Source organism: Melopsittacus undulatus, chromosome 4 (genome assembly GCF_012275295.1).
Source record: "Melopsittacus undulatus isolate bMelUnd1 chromosome 4, bMelUnd1.mat.Z, whole genome shotgun sequence".
NCBI classification, from domain to species: Eukaryota; Metazoa; Chordata; class Aves; order Psittaciformes; family Psittaculidae; genus Melopsittacus; species Melopsittacus undulatus.
Window position 1 is genome coordinate 19,225,029 of NC_047530.1, and position 22,938 is coordinate 19,247,966.

At 38.8% G+C, this 22,938-nt stretch overlaps 1 protein-coding gene across 1 annotated transcript in view; it reads left to right on the plus strand.

Annotated features, from left to right (window-relative positions):
* The window catches only part of SYNE2 (spectrin repeat containing nuclear envelope protein 2), a 166,728-nt gene that overhangs the window by 22,601 nt on the left and 121,189 nt on the right, over nucleotides 1-22,938 (plus strand). Inside the window, 18 exon segments of the mRNA XM_034061427.1 lie at nucleotides 1,054-1,227; nucleotides 2,956-3,111; nucleotides 3,385-3,558; nucleotides 4,764-4,898; nucleotides 5,052-5,207; nucleotides 6,346-6,557; nucleotides 6,820-6,895; nucleotides 7,967-8,085; nucleotides 8,650-8,773; nucleotides 9,617-9,774; nucleotides 10,227-10,374; nucleotides 12,047-12,645; nucleotides 13,480-13,659; nucleotides 14,659-14,809; nucleotides 17,162-17,320; nucleotides 18,009-18,170; nucleotides 20,657-20,758; nucleotides 22,012-22,212. Coding sequence (XP_033917318.1) covers nucleotides 1,054-1,227; nucleotides 2,956-3,111; nucleotides 3,385-3,558; nucleotides 4,764-4,898; nucleotides 5,052-5,207; nucleotides 6,346-6,557; nucleotides 6,820-6,895; nucleotides 7,967-8,085; nucleotides 8,650-8,773; nucleotides 9,617-9,774; nucleotides 10,227-10,374; nucleotides 12,047-12,645; nucleotides 13,480-13,659; nucleotides 14,659-14,809; nucleotides 17,162-17,320; nucleotides 18,009-18,170; nucleotides 20,657-20,758; nucleotides 22,012-22,212 — 3,186 coding nt within the window.

A 22,938-nucleotide genomic window follows, 5' to 3' on the forward strand; every position in this document is an offset into this window, starting at 1 on the left:
GTTAAATGCTCTCTATAACACATTGGAAAATGTTCAAATTTTTAACTAGAACATTTTAAACCACTTATAAAAGAAAATCTTGCAGAATAAAGCTCTTTATTCAGTTTTAGAGATGGAAGTAATCAATTTTTTAAGAGTTTGTGAGCATTTGTTGAATTTTATAATCTCTGCCTCAGCTAGTAGAAAGAAATTATTGCAGCATAGATGTTTCTAGGGTTGTGCCACGTTACACCAGCTCACTTGACAGGTTTTTAGGCTGCTGTAAGTTCCTATACAGCATGCTTAATATTACACGTATTGTATTTCCTAAAATGCTTTCACAAGAATGACATTTTCATTCTGCTTGGGAGTATTGGAGCTCTGCATTTGCTAAGCTGAGCCTTTCACTGACCTTTATTAGAGGTACTGCTGTGACATTAAATGGTGGCAAAAGATTATAATATCTTTGTAGATGAGCTTAGTGAGAATGCAAGAAGATCAAAGGAAACATATTCCCTAGGGTGGGGGATATCCAGGGTTTCCTAGAAAAACCCTTCCTAGGAGGTACTATTAGGAAATACATTCATAAAGTAGAGATAAAAAGGCCTCTTGCACCCTTACAAGGCCTTAAGCACTTCAGGAGTTATTTTTCTGTCATTGCTTTGGACATTATGGCTATAATATAGGTAATACTTACCTTTTTATACAAAAAGGCAAGGGCAAATGCGTGAGCTTGCGCTGTGACTGCTGTACCGTTAAACCGGTAGCATGCTCCCTGGTCTTGATTTGACCAGCACCAGGTGGGGAATGCTGCAGCCAAGGAGTTGTTCTCCATGATAGTGTGGCTGTGGCTGCTTGCGTATAGGGAAAGGGAACATTCTGTGCTATTCCACTTGCCTTCTGGGTTGAAAAACTGAACCTCACACGCCTTATGCATTTACTTCTCCTTTGATCTCTGTTGGGTGCAACACCTGGGAAGTAACATAAGAGGTGACTCTGTGTTACAAGAAGGTAGTGGAGAGACACATGAACTGATGACGGGAATGAATATCTTACCCTGCCCTTTGTTTATAGCTTGGTGAAGAGAGCACAGATGCTGCTGAAAACACCAGAGAACTTTCAGGGAGCTTTGAGAAAACTGAAGAGCTCCTCGGTGGGGTGGACAGCTGGACAGCAGAGACCGGGAGCCTGCTTGGTGAGATCAGTCATGAGGGGTCTCTGGAGCCTGAGACAGAGGAACATTTGCAGGTGAAAATGGAAATATACTGCTTAAAATACTTGTTTGTCAGATTCTCATCTTTCAGCATGGAATTCATGGCTGGGGTAAAATGAGTCATCATTGGTGAAGTAGAAATGAATGTGGATTTTGTGCTGTAACACTGGTAAAAAATCAAAGCAATGCTAGTGCTTTGTTATTTTTCAGGATCACTCCCAGATGAGCTACAAATGAATCTTCCAACATCAGTGTGTCTAGGTGTCAAGAAGGTGTCAATGAAATGCCATTGGTGCTGTTGATCAGCAGCTTGTTCTGCAATGATATTAATTACTCCCTGCCCAGCACAACATTTGCAGCAGTCTAAAACTTTTCAGGGTGCCAAGCTGAGAATTTCCCCTTGTTATGCAGTCCTTTCTAGCACCTACCCTCCAGTGCAGGGAGGGTGGTTGAGGCAACTTGGCTGTATTGAAGGCTTTCCTGTAAAAAACTGGAATACTTGAAGTATTTTCAGGAGCATGCTGGGTAATTAGCATCAGCATATAGACAGTTGCTCTACACATTCACAGTGAGCACTGATGAATTTCTTCCGCTAGTCTCCATTGTTTTCTATGTTTGTCTGCCAGGGATCACAAGCCACGCCCTGGAGATGGCAGGTGGCAGTATGTACATATAACTTGTTAGGTTCCGTACACTTGCCAGTGAAGGTGAGACTGAAGAAAGATGCCAGCCTTAGCACTAGAGAAGGTGAAGCACTTTCTTATGTTGCCTTTTTCAATTTCTGCAGCAGGGCCAGTATAATCTAACAGTGGGAAGATGACCACCAGGAGGGAGGTTTCGCTGGAGCTACTCTAAGTGCTAAAATTTAGCAGAAATCTTTTTTAGTACATTAAATCCACTTACAGTAACTGTAACTCAGAATTACTATTTTACTTTTGGTTTATGCCTTCTTGCACTGTGTTTAGTTGACAAAATTATGAGTGTGAGCCTACAAAAAGAATTTATTAATATTTTATAATTATGGGCATATGTTTATAAAATAAGACTCATTTTGCAGTATAACACTAGTTTGTTAAATAACAATGAAGTAACTAAATACAGCCTCCAAAAACGTGACTGTTATTGTATCTCCATGTCTGTGAGCAGAAATCATGTTGCTTATTACCTGCAGTACAATAGGTCGGAATCTAGAATAAAGCACTAATTATTGTTAGAAGAATGCTAACTGACAACTTCAAACAGGAAAACGTGTTGAATATTCATAGATCAAAACAGCTCTCAAAACGACATTTCATGATAAATATTCAAATACTGCACACGACTTTTGCATGCAAAATATTCAGTTGCTTCCTGCTTTTTAGTAGTGAATGCCGCAAGAAAATCAGAGCCTTAATAGGTGCTTACTTTTAGATGACTTCATGATCAGACAATGCATATCCAAATGTGTGGTTTGCACATTCATTTGGAAGGCTATTTGGATGGGAGCACATATTTAAAAAAAACTTATAGTTGGCTCTGAGGCAAAGACATGAGAGAGATCACACTGACAGACTGTTTCAGCAAAAGATCCCCTGTGGATGGCAGCAAATCTCTTTCTCTACACAGAGATTTTGCCATGCAATACACTCACCATAATTGGAATATAAGATTTTTATTTGACCAAATATTGATCATCCATGATCAAGACTGGCTTTTTCATTCAGTTCCTTTAAACAAAAAGACATAAATGCCATAGAGGCTTCTAATGTTTTTCATTCAACCAGAGCTTGGCTGCAAGGGGAGCTTCATGCCGAGAACAAGTTGTGGCAGCAGAAGAGAGATTGCAATCCTTGACTCAAAATGTTTCAAGTCAGCTGTCCCAACAGCATTCTTATGCTCAGCTGCAGACACGAATTAAAGAAGCCAAAGACAAAATAGAGGTACAACTTTTTCATTGTTACTGTACTTTATACACACAGACATCTCATCTCTAATTTTAGCATTATGTGATTATGAAGACTCCTTGTCAGTCATGTAAAATAGAAAAGGCTTTATACTGTTGGAATTGGTCTCCCAGGCTCTTGCTGGGGCAAAACCAAGAACATTGCAAAGATCAGTATCTCAACCAGAAAAACTTGAGTGATGTTGTGAAGCAATAACTTTATGTAATTACTGACACTCAGGCGTGTTCTGAAAAGTTTCTTTTTTCCAAGGCTGTCATGGGTAACATAAACAACATCTTGTCTAAATCTGAAAAGAGACCCGCAGAGAAGGAGGCTTTGCTCAATTTTGAAGAATCCCAGAAAGAACTAGAGGCCTCCATTTCAAAGGCTGTGCAACTTGTCAGTCAAAAGTTCAGTCCTGAAGAATCTATTTCAAGATATGAGGTGGGTTTGTTTTCCTAGATAGCTGAATCAGAGTATTTCTTAGTGCTGTTTAGTCTGTAAAAGTCTAAGGTACCACAGTGAGAAAAATATTGGCTTTTTTTTAATAGTTATTAATACTTTTCTCAGCTTTTTGATCTAACACTGTTAGCACATATTATCTTGGCAGACAGTTTGGAGAGGGACTTTACGCAAAAGCATGTATTCGTAAGACAAGGAGTAATGGCTTTAAGCTGAAAGTGGTTAGATATAGATACAAGGAAGAAATTATTTACTGTGAGGGTGTTGAGATATTGGAACAGGTTGCGCAGAGAAACTTGGGCTGCGTCATCCCTGGCAGTGTTCAAGGCAAGGTTGGACAGGACTTTGGGCAACCTGGACTAGTGAAAGATGTCCCTGCCCATGGCAGGGGGGTTGGAACAAGATGATCTCAAGGTCTTTTCCAGCCCAAACTGCAATAATTCTGTGATTCTGTAGAAATGTAGAAATGTCAGTCTGGACAGCAGTTCAGTACCCTGTCTTAAATTGCTGTCATCACCCCATCAGAACTCCTTATCTTCTGAACTACGGCCATTTTTATTGCTTGATTTATAATGAAGATTCCCATCAAGAATACTATGCCTGAATTCCTGGACAGGTTTTTTAAGTGTTATTATAAGTACTGAATCTCTTCCTTATCCCAGTGTCAAACTAGTAAAAGAAAGTGTCCAATCTCAAAATCTTGATCTCTTAAAGGGGGTCCTTAGTGAGAGATCAAAAATGGAAGCGTGCAAATTTGTGTTGCCTCGACTTGCACAGTGAGGCCTCGGTAGTCATGTGCTGGGAGTAGCGCAGAACCTTACTCCAGGTTGTTTCTAGGACCCCCATTGCACTGATGCAGGCCTGTCACCCTCTCCCTGACAGGCAGAGTACATGGCCATGTATATTCCCTAGACATGAGGCAGAGTTCAGGAACCTTAATCTTTTTTTGGTACTGAATTTGCCCGTAAGAGAAGCTACAAGAAAACCACATACTTTTCTGCAAAAAGCATACACTCATACTGCCTGCAGAATGCTCCTGTACCCACTCATGCAAGGGCCACCACAGCCCATTCATGCAACATATGCATATTTTACAGATGGTTTTTGTGTACTACTGATATAATTTTATTAGGTAAATAAGCTACATTCAATTCTGTTTGTTTTTCATTATGATGTTTTTCTTGCAGGAATTTTATAATTCCCTGAACAATAAAGCTCTTGACAAATTTTTGAAAACAGCTGAACAACTGAAAAATATTTCATCAGACTGTGAAAAGCTGGCAGTGGAAGAAAAGAGTAAAGATGTTCGTAAAAGATGGGAGGTGAGGTAATATAGGAAGGAGGATCCGCTGTTTGTTCTCATTAGGCCTGGCACCTTTGAAAAACAGTTTTTTTTGTCACAGTGTGTTCTGTGATTATTTACTTAGTAATACTGTCTCACCACCTCACAGGGGCAATGTGTTTGATTTTTGCAGGCAGTTCATCATGAAATTACATCCTGCCTCCAGCTCATAGTAGAAAGGGAAAAAAAGAAATTTAATGCAACTTTAAAAAAAATCAATAAGCAATTAAGCAAAGAGAAGAAATTCCTAAGTATGGATAAAACCAAAGGGCTCATCAAGGAACATGAGGTACCTGACACACTTATTTTCTGCTTATCTACCTTTCTTTGTGAATGCTTTGTCTGTCCTTGCTCCTTTTTAGGTACATTATTGCCGCACGTGTTTGTGAAACGTGGCCCTTGATCTGCTTGTTACGTAAATATATAACAAAGAGGCCACCCAAATTATTCCTATTTTGACTTGGAAACTTTCAGAATTGCTACATGGATGGTATCTTTTTACCATTTCTTTTTTTGTGACAGCCTTGAAACATTGAAACAGATCTACCTGTGCAAAGTTAAGAATGACTAACTGTTCTGCCAGTCCCTTGATCTGTTAGAGTTGCACAGAGGGTATTAGATGCCTTCAAGTGAGATAGCTGACCTTATCTCTGTGTTTGTGCTATATATATGTATATGTGTATATATATATTAGCCACAGAGTTAGACATCAGAAGTTGATGTTTCTTTTACCAGAGTGAGTTACAGTGAATCTTACATATTGCGTAAGCAATGGGTTTCACACTTCATTGCTTCTAGTATTTTACTTCGTCTTGCTCTTTGAGATGCATTGATCTGGGCAGTTTACTACTTACAAGGGTAAGAAATTGCTCTGTTGATGAAATTCTGGTCTTTACTGATTTCAGTGGAGTTTTAGTTTTTGCTTCTCATGGATTCATGATCAGCAAATGTTACGTATGCAAGAGTAAAGAGAAATAAGTGTTTTCAGGTGCATTCTTCTGCTCATATTTTTCTTAGATGTTTAATATATCTTGATTTCACCATGGGAAGTATAAATATTGATGGGAGATACTTAAAACAGGTTTTCAAATTCTACTGTTGTCAATGGGACATATCAGTGTGAAGAGGATTTGGGACTTCTCATTATGTTACTACAATTTTTGCTACTTTAATTTCAAAATCAAGCAAGAGTCAGTATAGTCTTGTGAATGCAGCTGGGGAACATGTTGCCAGAAATCCTAATGTCGTTCCTGGCTCTGTTTGAAAAAGAATTGAGGGAAAATAAATGTTTCTTTCCTGGTTTGACAGCTTATGCTTTAAGTGCACTCATCCGAGAAAACAATAGAAATAGAAAAAAACTGTTTGAGAATAATAGCATATCTGTGTGACTTAATATTAAGATTTTTCTGTTGCTTTTCTTATTTTAGGCTTTTTTTTCACACGAAGGCAGCCTGAGGGAACTTAGCAAGTCATTAGAAGACCTTAAAATATTGGGAAGACTATTAGAAGGAACCGTCCCAGGGATACGGTCACTGACTGCAGACTGTGAACAAAAGCTAGAAAAGATTCAACAAATTGTGGCAGATACTCACACAGCTCTGCTGTCTCGAGCTGGAAAAGGACAGTCATCTAAGAAAGGGTGGGTGACTCAGTGCCTGATGTGCTGTAGCTTCATTGAAGTCAGAAATATGGATAGATTTTATGATACTGTAAATGTACTGCCAAGTGCATTCTGTGGACAACTGTACATTTAAACATTTAGTATTAAGCTGCATAAACCGGCAAGTACAGTATTTGAGTACCTTTCATCACAGATGCACTGTTTTTTAATCATTAGCCAGGATTTTTTCCCCTTGTATTTCATGTTTTGTTCTTCAGCTGAATTTTTTTTTAAACCGTAGGAGCTCCATTATTGCTTCTGAAAATGGAGAAAAGCCCGGTTCTTCTCAACAAATAGATATTGTTTCAGTACAGGAGGTAAGAAGTCTGTACTTACTGTAGAAAACAGTGCTCTGTCTCGGGGAGATCATTGCCAAAAAGAAAGCTGATTATTTCTCTTACTATTTTTATTGTGGAAGGACCTCAGGCCTCTGGTCATATGTCAAAAACCCATTGTGCTTGGGAATGTAGACAGAGTAAATACTAAAAAGTAACATGCAAAGAACAGAACTAGGCATCTGAGGAGATGTCTCCAACTTTGCATTTTATTTTTCTAAAGAGTGGTTTTCAGCTGCAAGAATCATGTGTGAAGCTGTGTTCAAGTACAAATCCTCCATAGTGTCCCAGTAATCTGATTAATTTTCAGAGGACAGAGAGATCAAAAATAGTGAGGAGTTGGAGGTATCTGCCTTAGAAAAATACAGGGAGAAACAGAGCACATGTGTTTTCTTAGAAATAACTTCAAGGCGAGAATATGCTGCACTTTGCCATTTGGATGCCACAGAAGATGTATCATTTAGGGTAAACATTAATGTGAGTAACGCTGAAGACAGCTCATCAGACAGCCTCCTGAGTGGTGATTTATAGGAAGGGACTCACTGCATTTACATGAAGTTTGAAGATATGTAGGAATTGGCTATTGAGAAGGAACATCTCTTGTAAGGCTGCTAATATTGTCCCTAATACAGTGATGAAATCTGTTCTGGATAATCAAAAGTATGAATTGTATAACATCAACCGGCTTCGAACTGAGTAGTAGAAAGTATGGTGGAATACAGGCAGGAGATATGCAAATGCATTTGGTATAAGCAGCCTGACAAAAGCTGCAGAAGACAGTTGTGGTTTGCCCATGGATGTCCATGCAACTGCAGCAAAAACTTTCACAAAGGGATTGTGCATGCCAAGTCTGTGGAAGGAATGAATGACCTGGCTGCAAATGTTAAAAAATTTGCTCTTTTGGTTCATGATTGAGTTTAAAAACAACTTGTATTCATGAATGGTATCTCTCATCTCCTGTGAGACACTTGAGCAACTGGTCTTCTATGTTTGTTGGACTTCACTATTGATACATGATGCAGAGATCACTGTCACCTTTTTATTTTTACGCAGTCCTCAAGACCTGTTGCCGATACACTTTGGGAACCAGATGTGAAACATCACAATGGAGAAAGCTGTGCAAAGAAATTTGAGGAAGACAGTGATTTGTCCGTATCAGCTTTGTTACAGAGGTATTTTTAAAAGGATAAAATGCATGTATATTATAAGATGATACTATGCTAGACATTCATAAATCAACTGAATGTAATAAACATAGGGTACACTTCTGCTATGCAGAACTCTGTTCAATAGTTTACTGACTGTTGCTCTGTAATTGATAAGAAAGCACTAGAGTAGCTACATGCCTCAACCATTAGGATTTTCTAGCAAGAGCACTTAAAGTTATAAAACTTCTTCTGCTCTTTCCTTGAGCCAGAAAAATTTGTACCTGCCTTACCAATAACTTAAAATATTGCAAAATTTTAAAGAACTGTAATTTTTGCATTCATAAAACTGAATGTAGACTATGCAGACAGGCATTCATACATGAAAATTAGCCAGATGAGCAATTTATCAGCTGTTTTATATGCTTCTCATCTATGCCCATTCATTTGGGATTTAGGTAAAAATATGCATTTGCAATAGACCATGCTTATTTTATATGGTAATCTATTGGTCAGCAAGTCCCATACCCTGCCATATTCCATTAAATTACAAGTGATACTGTTTCTGCAAGTGACTGCTTCTTTCTTTAGCTATAATACACAGATAAGGAGCATGGAGGAACTTTTACGAATCAGCAGAGATAAAGTAGCATCTGGCTTTACTGATGAAATAAAAGGCACTTCATGCCTTCAGAATAAGCTGATGGAGCTACAGGTAAGTATTCATCTTTCACAAATGTACTTGGTGCCTAAATTGCTATTTTCTCATTTCTCCATTATGTGTATTGAGGACAAAGGAGCATCCTTACAACCAGGTTTATTAGAAGTAGAGGAGAAATCAAAGGTTTAGCATTCAGGAGAACTGCATTCCTACTTAGGACTGGAGTTTTACGAGTGTTGCTGGAAGAAGAAATTGGAGTGTGTCAGTTTGTGATCTGCAGGCTGAAGTAGGTCTTATGCAAAAAATAACTGCAGAAAGCCTCTTTTTTTCAGCAGGAGTGGTAAGTGGTGGACCATGGTCAGGGCTGGAGGAGTCATCACTGAACTGTCAAATGGCAGTGGTTTATGTGCAGAATGAAACTGTTCCAGGACTTATAACTTGATTATGTTTGTGAGAACCTTAAGGGGATGATAAAAGGCCCATAACTGATACTGAGAAATTTATTACTGCAATTTTTCAAGTCTTTTTTTTAAAAAGATTACAAAGCTCATCTAGCATCTCATAACTTTGTTCAGTTCTGTGTTTGTTTTTTGTTCTTTCGAGCAGAGCTAAGTTGAGGTGTTTTCCATTCATTCTTATAGTAAAAATGGTTGAGCCATATTTTTGAACCTTCTCTAAAATGTAGACAAAGGTATACGTCTGAATTTTCATCATAAAAAGTTGAGAAAAGTAGCTAAAAATAGTATCATAATGAAGAATAAAGCAATAGATAACTCTTACTTTTGGGTGATGTTCTCACTTTTTCTGTAGACTCTTGTGACTGTAATTTTATGAACTGCCCAATTCATTGAGAAATACATTATGATATTAATGCAGGTAGTGCTGCATATCTTTCAGGTGATAGAGACTGAAATCAGTTCTGGTTGGACACAACTGGAAGACATCTCATCTACCTTAGAAAATCTTGTGGTTGAAGCACAGCAGGCTTCTATCTCTGAGACAAGAGGCAAACTGAAAGGAGAATGGAAAGAGCTTCAAGATATTATAAGTACCAGGTATAGAATAACATTTCATAATATTAGCTAAGGAACAGTGAATTGTAACTATTTTGTGTATTGTGAAGGGAATAGTGTGCATTACAGAAAATACCTGCACATTTTTAACCTTTAAAAAAAGTAATTAATATGATTAAGCTTTTCTTAATTATCTTTGCTTCATATACACACTGCAGATAGTGTGAATCTCTCCAATAAGCACAGCACTGGATCTTTGTAACATGACTGTGCAGTATTCCCATGTTTACTGTTAGTTCCTTCAACCTTTTGGCTAAATTCACTGAAATTCACACTGCTTTTCTTATAAATCAACAGAAAAATTCCTTTGACCTCAGGAGGACAAGGATCAAATCTGTTAGTCAATTACATTATCTTTGTGGCTTTTTGTGCTGTAAAATGTGTGTCTTTTCTTGCTTGTTTTCACAGTTCATGTTTTGTTACCTTTCTTGTAGAACAAACTCATTAAGGACTGCATTGGAAATTGTTTTGCCAATAGAAAATGAATCCATTCTTCTGTGTGAATTAGATCAGCGGCTGAAAAAAAAGGACATCCAGCAGTTTAATCTGATGAATAGTGATCTTGCTTATAGGGAACTAAAGGTAAGGGAAAATGCAGAGACCACACCTTAGCCAGAATATTTTTTACTATGCCTAGTGACTGAAGAACTTCATGGGGTTTTCACTCAGTCTGGGACCACTTCCCAAATCTTCCAGACTGTAACAGCATTTTACTTCCTTTGCTTTAAATGTCATTGTTCTTGTAGGGCCAGACAGAGACCCTCGATAGGTTCTATAAAAACCATGGTCATGAACATTTCATCTTAGCTTACTTTCCCTTGATCCAGATTTAGTCTTCACTCCTGGCTTTCGTATTACTTACTTTTTGTTATTTACATAATGCGGTGTTAATCTGTGAGCCAAGCTAAGCTGCCTGTGTCATATCTGCTGAGGTGTCTGAGCACACCTCAGGATGCTTTTGGAAGCTCTGCATATATGCAGTAACTTATTGACCTGCTATCATTATCTTATGTTTAGGCTGTGCTCTGTCTATTAGACAGGGTGAATATTCATAGAATCATAGAATGGTTTGGGTTGGAAAGGACCTTAAGATCATCTAGTGCCAGCCTCCCTGCCATGGGCAGGGACACCTCACTCTAGACCGTGCTGCCCAAGGCTCTGTCCAACCTGGCCTTGAATACCTCCAGGGATGGAGCATTCACAACTTCATTAGGCAACCTGTGCCAGTGCCTCACCACCCTCACAGTAAAAAACTTCTTCCTTATATCTAACCTAAACTTCCCCTGTTTAAGTTTAAACCTATTATCCCTTGTGCTGTTGCTACAGCCCCTGATGAAGAGTCCCTCTCTGGCATCCCTGAAGGCCCCGTCAGATACTGGAAGGCTGCTATGTGGTCTCCACACAGCTGTCTTTTCCAGGCTTTTCCAGCCCTTGTCTTGTTTTCAGTCTTCACTCTCACAGACTTATCAAACCAAACTCCTTTAGTCTTCTTCTGCATAAGAGACTGTTTTTCCAGCTGTCTCTTTACAATTTCTCAGCCTTACTTCATATGTGAGGTGCTCCAGCTGTCCAGAACTGCAAGCTTGCATTTGTCTGCCCTTGGCTCTCAAGCAAAGCATGGTTTAGGTGTCCCAAGCTGTAGGGCAGCAAGCATGTGCACTCTCTGTCTAACTCTTTTTGGCTGGAAGGATCTTGATTTTTCTTCCTAGCTCTTAGTACTATTGGAGTTTCATAACACTGACACACTGCTGTTTGTCTGAGGGCTGTAATCAGGTAGAATGCAGACTTCACCAGGAGATGTTTAAATGCATGTAAGTCTTCTCAAAAAGTATAGCACAAAGAAATTAAAAGACGACAGAGTAACATCTATGTGCCTGCCTGTGCTCTGAGTGATCTCCCACTGCAAGAGCATGCTGGTTTCAGTCCCAGGACTCTTGTCATCTTTCTCTCCTTTTTGACTGATTGATGAAAAGAGGCTTGGAGTTTCTGTCGTACTGACCAAATTCCCTGTGTGCGGTGATTTAGCTGTTTCTTCCTTCCCTCCACCGGAGTATAGATTAGGAAAAAGAGGGTTTTCTTTCTTCACTGCCCTTAATAAAATTAATATAAATAAATAATAAATAGAATAATAATCACCGTAATAATGTAAGTTTCGTACTTATTTTATTGCTAGTATAATTGATTTTTCAGCTTTAATGCAGGATACAGGTATTCCTTCACTTGCTAACACTGTTGGTCACTCTCTCAATTTTAGGAACTGCAGAGATCCATATTAAATCAGATTGAAGTGTGCAAACAATTGGAACACCTTGATAGTTCAGCAAGAGATGAATTTAATCCAATAGATCTGCAAGCTGCAAGTAAAATTATGATTTACTACCAAAATCAGTTTGAAGAAATGAGCCATAAAATGCAGATCCGTGAGACAGTCCTTAAAGATCTGGAAATTTTCATGGCCTCATTGAGGAAGATTCGGTCTTCCATAAAATGCCTCACAGATCCCCCAGGTGAGCCTGAAATACATGGAAAAGCATTGAGAGAGGCTGCACAAGAAGTTTCTCATATGGCAGAAGAGGCCAAATGTTTGGATGAACGCTTGAAAACAGTAGATATCTCTTTGGAAGATTCTGAATGTGGGAGAAAGACTTGCTGTGAAAACCTTGTTCTGACTTTATCTGAAGAGCTAAATGTGACTTATGATCCCTCAAGGGAGCAGATGGTTACAGACAAAAAAGACTTATACAATACTTTTTCCACAAAAAACAGTGAACTCCTTAAAAGCATTCAGGATCTACGAGACAGAATTAACAAAATAGGCTTGAAGGATCCAACAGTTCCAGCTATTCAACAAAGGTGAATTTGTTTTTAAAGCTCTTTCACTTTCATAATTTCAGTGAACTCAGATGGCCTGTGGCACCTTCACTGAAATCTGGATGTGTGATGAAGTATCTGTGGAGCTTTGGAAGAAGCAGTGAACTTATGTTTTATTTGTTTTGCCCCAGCCTAAATAAGGAAGCCTTCTCTGTGTTTTCTTCCAAACTCCTATGTGTGTGTTTGTTTGAAGCAGCATTAATGAAGAAAAAATAGGAGGAGGTTGATTATGATCTTAATTTTGAGTGAGAAAACTGTCAAACAGGGAGATGTACGTGGTCTGAAACTCGCCTTCTGTTACTTTACCACAACCAGAGAAAGCAATAGCATGATCTGTGTGTCTCAGATCATGTTACTGACTGTCAGAGGAGCTTTGTGCAGTCTTGCAAAGGATGAATAAACAACTTAGTACTGTTTATGGGAAGGAAAAAAGTGAGAAGAAAGGGGATGATAAGATGTGACCATTTTTAAGTTGTGAAATCCCACACTATGGTAATAGCTTCCTTTCTTAGACCATATTTCAAGATGGCCAGAATGTGCTTACTTAAGACAAAAGAATTCACTACCTTCATACAGAGCCTATTGGCCTCTAGGATTTTTGATTACTTTCTCAAAGGGCTTAGGTCAGCACAACCCATCTGAAGCACTGTGTCAAATTACTTCAGAAACTGAAGATCAAATTAGACTTTCAGTGATGTCATTCAATATAGTATGTGCAACTCAAGATGAATTTCTTATGAACTCTATAATTACATTGGGGAAAAATCAGAGACTTACTTTAATATAAAGCTGTATTTCATTTTTTTCCTAATGAAGGGTAAAATCATTAACAGAATTGGAAAAAGAATTGGATTGTGCTGCTGTTGAAATGAAACCTATGCAAGAAATTGCTAATAAGCTCCTACAGATCAAAGAAGAAAAAGCAGAGGAAGCAAATGAACAGTGCAGAGTTACAGAGAGATTATGGGAGGATACAAAATTGTTGCTTGCTGAATGGTAAGGAGAAAGGCTACATCTTAAAGTAGTACTGTACAAGTAAGGAGTTTGCTTGTAAAATGAAACAACAGAGAAGCCTTAGACCGTACTTTAAAGTAAATGAAATACCAATGCAGTAGCAAATGTTATTGTTAAGATGCTATAACTGTCATAAAGCAAAGAATTGTACACAGAAGTTTGCAGCCAGTGCTCCTGAATGTTACATATTTTTAAGACATCACAGTTTCATCATTTAGGAGGTATGTAGTGGTATGTTAGACTTAGTTGGCACCCAAAATAAGAACCTGTCTGCTGCTGGGAACGCTGTGCTTTCTGTATTTGCTGTGAATTCCATGCCAGTACATTCAAAAAGAAAAGTCAAGCTGAAACAAATGAAACAAGACAGCTGGAAAAACAGTCTCTTATTCAGGAAAAGACTAAAGCAGCTTGGTTTGATAAGTTTGTGAGAGTGAGGACTGGGAAAGTCTATGATTGATCACCCAGGGCATCTGCCCTTCTCTTACAGTTTTTAAAGGTGCCTGAAGGCTTTGTATAGACTGGCACAGTTCTGCTAATCCTCATAGTTTGCACAGGTGTCAGTAGGAATAATCTGTTTTCATATCCCACTGAAGGCTGGGCTGAGGTGGCGTTTCCCATTGACCCAAGCTGTTGTGATATATGCTGTGTGTTGTATTCCAGCTTACTGGTGACTGAGCACACCTTTCAGGTGGAGAGTTTCATGCAGACAGAACTGCTCAATTCACATTACAATTAAATGTAAATCAGAAGCATCAAATGGTGAAGGGAATTTCTGATTGCAATACCTGTCCAAATACCACACCAGGTATCACACAGTATTGCAGAGGTTATGACTGGTACGATTTATCTCCCTTTTCTCTCTTCCAGATATAGTAATACAAAATCCCCACATGCTTGAATATAGAAGAAGGAAACTGGCAAGAGGCTGAGACTGCTGTTTTATGCTTAGGCCTTAAATAATAAACTCTTTTTTTTTAATAGCCAGGAGCAGTGTGCAAGGGCTCTGGAGCTCCTGAAGCAATATCAAAGCTGCAAAACTAGTCTGACCAGCATCATCCAGAAACAGGAGATTGTGCTTTCCCAGCAAACTTCTTACATGGGGAAAGAGAATTTGAACAGACTAATAACAAAGGTGAGTTACAAGAACTTACTGAAAAGGAAACAAAAGCCTTTCCTGGGAGCGTTTATATGTAAGTTTACCCTTTTACACTCAGCTTTCAAGGAACATGTTAAGACCTTGCTTCCACTTTGGCTTCCAATATAGTTTTAGAGCCCATACCCTTGTTTTGTTTTAAGTTGATATCTGGTTCTGCGTAGTGAATTTATGTCTTGTTTCATAGATTCAGAGGGATTAAAAACCAACCAACCAACCAAACACAAAATAAAATAAGAATCCAAAACAAGCACAAAAACTGAACAACATGGGAAAACTATGATCTAGTATGAAAATAAGATGAAAGCCTGTCCTACCAAAACTACGCGTTGAAATAGCCATTTTCACCCATACCCCTTAGAATATTTATTTTCTATCAAGTTAAGCAGCTTATCCCAGGCAGGGCTGTGGGGTTTGTCTGCACTGTCCAGTGCTGTGCAGAAAACTTCAAGCAAGCTGAATCAGGAACAGTAGCAGTAAGGTTATGTCAGCATGGCACATCTGCTCAGAGACTGGGCCATGACAGATCTATCCTGCTTCCCAGGCTGGAGCTTGTGTACCTCACTGTATGCCATTGCCACTAGAGACAGCCTGGACCTTGCTGCCGTGGTGCTGCCTTAGGATATGGATTAGGAGGCTGAAATGGTTTTGAGTGATTTTACAGTGTTTCCTTGAGTTGCTTACACTTGCAGCATGATTCTCTGCTATCACACTGACTTTGGGCAAAATTTTTTGTGGTTAGAAGCCGTAACAACGTAGTTCAGTATTTCTCCTCTCACTTGTCTTATGTCACAAACCTACTTGGAAGACAGACCTGTATAATAGCTTTGGCCTCTGTAATTAGCATTTGCTCCATACTGTCTTTGATAGCAGTTAAACATTTGCAGTAGCTTTTACATTAGCTGAGGAGATTGAATTAGCAGGTATTGCTGGGCACCCCTTCAATTTAAAGTTTACCACCTTTTCAAGCAAAAATTGGACAACCAGCTACATTCTTCTTAGCTAAGTGAATACAATCATTGGACATAATTGTCCATGGCTAATGGATTACTCAACAGCAGCATGTCCATTGTGACCATTACAGGTTTCACATTTCCTGGATGGGTTGTATAGCTGGCTGTTTAGATCTGATTTTTAGGCTTTCTGATGAAGCATCACCCATATGAACACTTGCTCTCAGGCAGTGCCTGGGATGGTTAAATTCAAGAAGGAATGTAAGGTTTCTTCCTCCAGGCTTTGGGATGGTGTCTCTGTGTGCCACGCTGTGTTTAGGTGAGACAGAATGAGACTCTGGCATCTTGTATCACTCAGGCATATCACATCATTTCACCAGTGAGACTTCTGGCATGTCATATCACTCTGGCTCCTGCTGCAGGGGATATTGCCTGCATACCCTGGTCCCTGCTTGTATGGAGACCACTCTCTCTGATAGCAGCCCTTTGTCCTCACCCTCAATTTTGCAATTGCCACTCTCAGAACTGTGTTCTGCAATAGCTGTGGCACAGTACAGGCATGTCCTTGAGGACTAGTAATTTTTTTTTATTTATAATTATATAAATAGTAGCAGAGAAGCTCCTCTACTTTGTTCTGATTTGTGAGTGCTGCACTGCTTATCACAGTGGCTGTAGGTAATAGGTTTGTCTCTGGGAAATAAGAGATTTTAATGTCAAGTTGCCTAACACTAGAGGTCAGTGTTTCTTTTCCAGCGAGCTTCCATGTTGTTTGTAAACACTGACGTTACAATTAAGTACAAAGAAGCAGTTTGGTGTTTAAATAGAAAGTAGGAAAAAGGGACATACCAGTTTCTGGCAATGGCATATTTGACAATGCTATATTTAAGTAGGATTTAAGCTTTTATAAAAAAGTAGTTAAAAACCTAAGGATCAGAATGCCAGTTTATATTTCTTTATTAGTTGTAATAGTATTTCAGATGATTTTTATATTGTGCATTGTTTATTTCTGTAATTGAGGTTCTGTGTATGGTTGTACAGTCCCCTTGGATCTTTCAATTACAAATTTTAAACCATAATTTGGCTCGCTTAGTCAGAAATACATTATCCACAGTTCCCACTCAGCTGCTTTGTAACCAGTAACAGAATAATACAGATTTCTAACAAAGAAATGTTCCTATCAGCATGACGGGGATATAACAATGCAGGATGCATTCTTAGTCTTGTCATATATGAAATTCCTGATATAAAAATAGATTATTTTTTGTAAGGCTGTTGTTTCTCTAAACTGAAAAGAACAGTGCATAATTTCAAAATATTTTACTGAATAAACAGTCATAAGTAAACATGTTCATAAGTATCCATTTGACATTTTTCACAGATTGAAGAGGCAAAAGAGGAATTTAATGATCATGCTGAAGATGTAGACAAAATAAATCAGATCTGCAAAAATCTTCAATTCCAGCTCAATAAAATGAGAAGCTTTGAGGAGCCTCCGTTTGAGAATGAGGCTAACGTTATTGTGGACAGATGGCTGGATGTATGTAAAAAGTAAATTATCAGGGTGGTCTTATCTCTTATGCATTATAGTAATTGATTCTGACATGTGTGTAATATTTGCAATAAATTAAGTGCAGAGATTCTTAAGAGGTAAATCCAAGTGTTTACCAGAGCAGAGGCTGTCGAGCGGCTGTTGGCGTAATGTTTCTCATCTCTCTGGTAGTTTATATCATGGGTACTCCTTGATGGTAAATAAATCTAGGAAAGGCAGACAGGCAATATTTGTGCTTTCTGCATGAATCTGTAAGCTTCCGTAACAACTTCCGTGGATTTAGACTTTGGAGACAATCTGGAGAATTACAGTACTGGTGCTTTTGGTGAGAAATGTTTGCCACTGTCAATCTAAGCAGTGCATCAATACTGAGATTAGATGGTATTTACTGAGAGTAGATAAACATTAATGAGCAAGGCTTCTTCCTAAACCTGCCCTAAAACTGGCAAGCTGCTGTTGTGATTGGTATGTTTGGTGACATGTGTAGCAGGGATTTAAATGTCTTCTCCATGACCAGTTCACTGTGAAGGCATGAGATTTTTTTTTCCCTTGCTGCACTTGTTGTTTTTGTGGGTGGTTTCATTTTGCTCTGATTTCATTATGCTGATTTTACTTTTAGAATATAACTCTCATTTTGAAATCCGTGTGTGTTTTCTGTACATAAATCTCATGGTAGATCAATGAAAAGACTGAAAACTACTGTGATAATTTGGGAAGAGCTCAGGCTTTGTGGGACAAACTTCTTAGTTTATCTGGCACAATCGATGCTTGGGCACAAGCAGAACTTCAGAACGCAGAAGGCCATTGTCTGACTGAAGAGAACCTTACACAGTTGAAGGTAAGTTGAATGGAAATTTTTTATTCTTAACTGGAGTGATATGGACTTCGGACTGTAAACATGCACATCACAGAAATATCAGCACTGCAAAAGCAGAGGAAGCTGTAACATTTGCAATTGTATATGCATAGTTTCACTCAAGATAGTGTACAATATATTGGGGGTACAAGTCTTGGAAACTAATAAATGGAGTATATGTATACTAAATTGTTTTAAATTAATGCAACACTGCAAATGCTGCTTTAAACTACAGAAGCCCTCTCATTCCTTTGTGCTGTACAAACAGTACAGGTTTGGGAAGCTTGTAGTCTAGAGTAGAGTGTTGCACATGTTTCCTTGTGCCTAGGGAGGAAAGAGAAGAGATTGTGTATAGGGTAGTGATTAGTTTTCTAGTTAGAAATTGCCTATCAGTGAAGATGCTGGAGCCTCAGAAATGACCAGTTCAGGAAGAGGTTGCAGAGGTGGGTTATTTGTTCCTGCAATCTTCATTCCGGTGTGGTCTCCAGCAAACATAGTGTGGCCTTAGTAGTGGCTGGCTGCTAAAGGTGGCTGGCTGCTAAAGGCTGCGCCAGCAGAGCCTGTGTTGCCCATGCCCCTGTTGCACAGACTGTAGCTTTAACTCTTGGTATCAGGGTGCAGTTGGACGTGAAAACACATGCACAAGCTCTGTGCCATTGAAGAGCCTCCCATACAGGGGTAAATATTTAGATTTCTGGCTTTAGATCCAGAACTGACCAGCTATGCCATTTTGTTGATATATACTAGCTATATGCCAGTGTTTACTAAACAAAAATATTTCCTGCTTGCATAGGGTTGAGACATAAATATATCTCATATATGCTTGTCTGAAAATATGCATGCATTTTTTTTCTCATTGTTTACACACTACAAATGCCTTGGTTTTAATTATACTTATTTGCAGCATTACTGCTACTGTTAGCACAGAGCACAGCTCATTTGTTTTAATTTACAGAGCAGTAAAAAGCCAAGGTCTTCTTTGTATATATATCTTCTCAATGAGCCAGTAGTATAAACACTGTGCAGAGGTTGATATTTTGTTACATTGTCATTGCCTTTACCATTGTATTGTTGGAATTTACCTGGGGTGGTTCAGGTCCCTGATGGCTCCAGTAAAAATGCACCAGCTGCATCTTAAGAGCCATTTTGTTACCTGGAAACCGCTCAAGCCCGGCATGATGTGACCATGCACCCAGCATGCCTTTGTTGGTGCTTAGGAAGGGCTGTGCTGGAGGTGGCTGTGATAAGGTTCCTCTGTGTGAGGATAGCTCTCAAAAGAGAGGGGAGAAGAGGGCAAGGGGGAGAGAAACCATGTTTTCTATGAGCTACTATAAAAGCAGAACAGAAGAGAGAAAACTGAACTCTATGTGTTGCTATTTTTTTCTAAATACCTCAGAGTGCCTCAGGTTCATGTATCCATTTACTATGATTTCTTTTGTTGTTGATCCTGAAGCATCTCTACATTAATGTTAGTTACAAAAAAGAACCAAACTAACTGTTGCAATATGTATCATGTTATATAGGGTTGAAACCCAGGGTCTTTTGTGACGACCCAACAGAACACTGGTGCACCTGCTTTCAGGAAGCCTGCACCAAAGAAGAGTAATGAATTATTTGACCGTATACTTAAAGATAATTTAAGTATAAATAATGTGAGAGAAGTCCTGCTTTCCACTGTAGCAAGTATGCAAGTGCAAATGGGAACTCTTTTAAGGGCTGCAGCACATGAACGGGTTTTGATGATTGCTTCTATAGAGATTGTAGGAGTACTTTGTCCTGAGGGATTTTGGAGTATCAGTTTGGGAATATGAGACAATGTGACTATACTGTTTCATAAGTTGAACCTGGTATTTTACTTCCACATTACTGGCTTGTTCCAAAATCCACTCAAAGGTAGAGGTCTTTCCATATACAAAGGTTCTACGTTAAAAAAGTGCTTAGAGCATGGCTTGTATTTTATCAAGTCCCTACCAAAGTGTATCATCAGAATGCCAGTTCTAGACTGAAACATCTGAGAGTATCCCTTTTTAATAGTAGCAGCAAGAAATAAATACGAAATTAAAGATTATTTTCTTGCAAATATATTTTGTTTAATATAGAATGTTATTCTACAATAAAAATAAAATATAATAATAATATAAAATACCTATTATACAATAAATATTATTCATAATAATATAGTTATCTACAGTTATTATTATAATTACATAAATATAATAATAAAATAATAACTGTTGTTAAGTTTATGGTAGTTTGCATTAACAACTGCTTTGCCTGAGAAACAGGGTTTCTGACTCTAACACAAAAAAAGTCTGAATTATTAAAATGAAAATCAGGGTATGGATCAGCCGTGGAAGCTCTATATGCCACATTGCAGAATCACAGTATCAGCAATATAATTTTCTAAGAGAAAGATGGAAATTTAATCTGCGGGAAACACAGTTACCGATGTGTTTTTCCACCTTTAGGCATGCTTACAAGCCCAAGAGGAGAAACTGCAGAAATTTGACAACACAGTGGCTGAGATAGAAGAACTTTTAAATAGTAATGAACCTCCACTGGAGCTACAGGTACGAAGACACTTTTACAGCTAATGCCCCAGTACTCATTACTGTGCTTCTATTATCGTCTTTGCCACAAGCATGTCTTGATTTGACTTAAATCAAGCCAAAGAGAATTGGAAGCATTTTGTTGGCTATTAGCAACGACTTTTCATTTGTTGTCTTTCTATAGCTGTTAGAACCAAACCTGTCACTTTAAACACAAAGGCCTCTTTCAGTCCTGTGCCTTTTAAGAACTTGGACATGACCCAACTATTTTGCAGACCTGCTGAAAGAGGCCAATATGAGTGATACCTGGCTTTTAGCTGTTGGCCAGTAACAGTGGGCCTTGTCATCCCCTTGGGGATCCCAGTAACTCAGCATGCTGACTGTTTTTTAAACTGTACCTTTACCTGGATATGGCTTAAGGTAGCTTGGTAGCATGTAGCTATTTGCATAGAGTGATGTTTTCCTTTGGGATATCATAAGTAAATCAACATCTTTTTGTGTTAACTTCGCACAGCAAAGAATAAATTATTCTCCACTGCTTGAGACCACATTAGCCTACCTTTATTCTGTATCAGTTCCCTAAACATGCAATCTCAGTGTCCATCAGATGCACCTTGAGCTTGACCTGGTTTGCTTATTTGTGTTTATCCTCAGCAGGCAGTGAACTCAGAGGAGATTCACTGGGTAAAGTGATCTAAGGAGCTTAGGAAAGGACTCGGCAACCTTGTACTGTGCACGCTGCTCCTTGGGAGCACCAGATGCCCTTGAGTTGCTGTCTCTTGCAAATCTGCACAAGCCTTAAGGACAGGGTTAAGGATCTGTTCTTCCTTGTGACTGGTCTGAGCCAGAGCACCCTACCTTTCTGCTCTCCTTGCCTGTTGTTTGGATCAGCATGGGGAATTTGCCCTAGTGGGATCACTGCAGGAAGGTGTGTTACAGGGAGAGCTGGCACCCTCTTTTCCATGGTAGCCAAAGTGCAGCTATGGCCCTCATTCATCTGAGGGTAGACTGACAAATAAATTTGTTAGTAAGGCAGCACCAGTAAATGCAATCACAAATAAAGATGAAATCAGCCATTCTAGGAAGAACAGGGCTTAAATACTATGATTTTTCAATTTGTGGACTGGGAGAGAAAGAAGCTGGAACAAGCTGTGATTGAAATATCTGGATTTCTGGTAATTTTATTGCTTTTTATGTCTGTCATGGAGTTCAGTAATATTCTAGGAAATCAGCCTACTATAGTTTCTTAACTATGTTTTATTTTCAATTTTAAGGTCATCAGATCATCTGTTGTGCAAAAAATGGAGCTAATAAAAGAACTCTTGTCAATGAAGAGGGGGACCAGTGAACTCAGCTTGAATACAGCAGAACTAAAAGGAGACCTTGATTTGGCCAAGACACAGATTGGAATGACTGAATCGCTTTTAAAAGCTTTATCTCCTTCCGACACCTTAGAGATCTTTACTAAGTTAGAGGTAGCGTGCCACAAATTATGCATCTTTTATAATTTTGTTCATTGTTTCTCTCCTGGGCAAGACTTTATAAGTATTTCTCCTATGTATGTTGTAAAGTGCTAGAATAACTCGGGTGAAGAGCCTGGCTTGAATATTTCCTTAAGCTGCCAGAAGCATGAAAGAAAGCATGTTTTCACTGGATGTTATCAGATGTAGTTAGTTAACCCTTGCAGCTATTGCAAATAGTTAGTGATGGGCATGAAACAGTGTATTATCCACTGTAGGTTGAAGCAGTAGTGGGGGTACTAGGTTATATCTTTTCCAAGACTGGGTAATACACAGAGGTTGTCTTTGTGGAAGGGAAGCTCCCAGGAGGCAATTAGAACCGGCTTTTCATACTCTTTGTACCAGGGAGAGAGGTAAAGCTGCTTCTTGCTTGGAAGTTGAAGGCTGGCAAGATTTAAGCCTCCTGTTGAGGAGTGCATTATGCATGTTCTGGGCATCAGACTGCTAGTGTTCAGGGCAGTGAAATCACAGGTATTGGAAGAAAGATGCTTTTTTAATTAATTCTCTCAGCTCCCTCCAAGTTGTTTTTCAATCCACAGGGACTTGACCTACAGAGTAAGGCATTTAGGGGTGGAATAAGACCTGTGTCAGCTAAGGCATTATAGCTTCGAGATATATTCTCTGGAACATACTATATTACTGTGAACTTCACACACCCATTTTTTTGTGTTGCCAAAATGT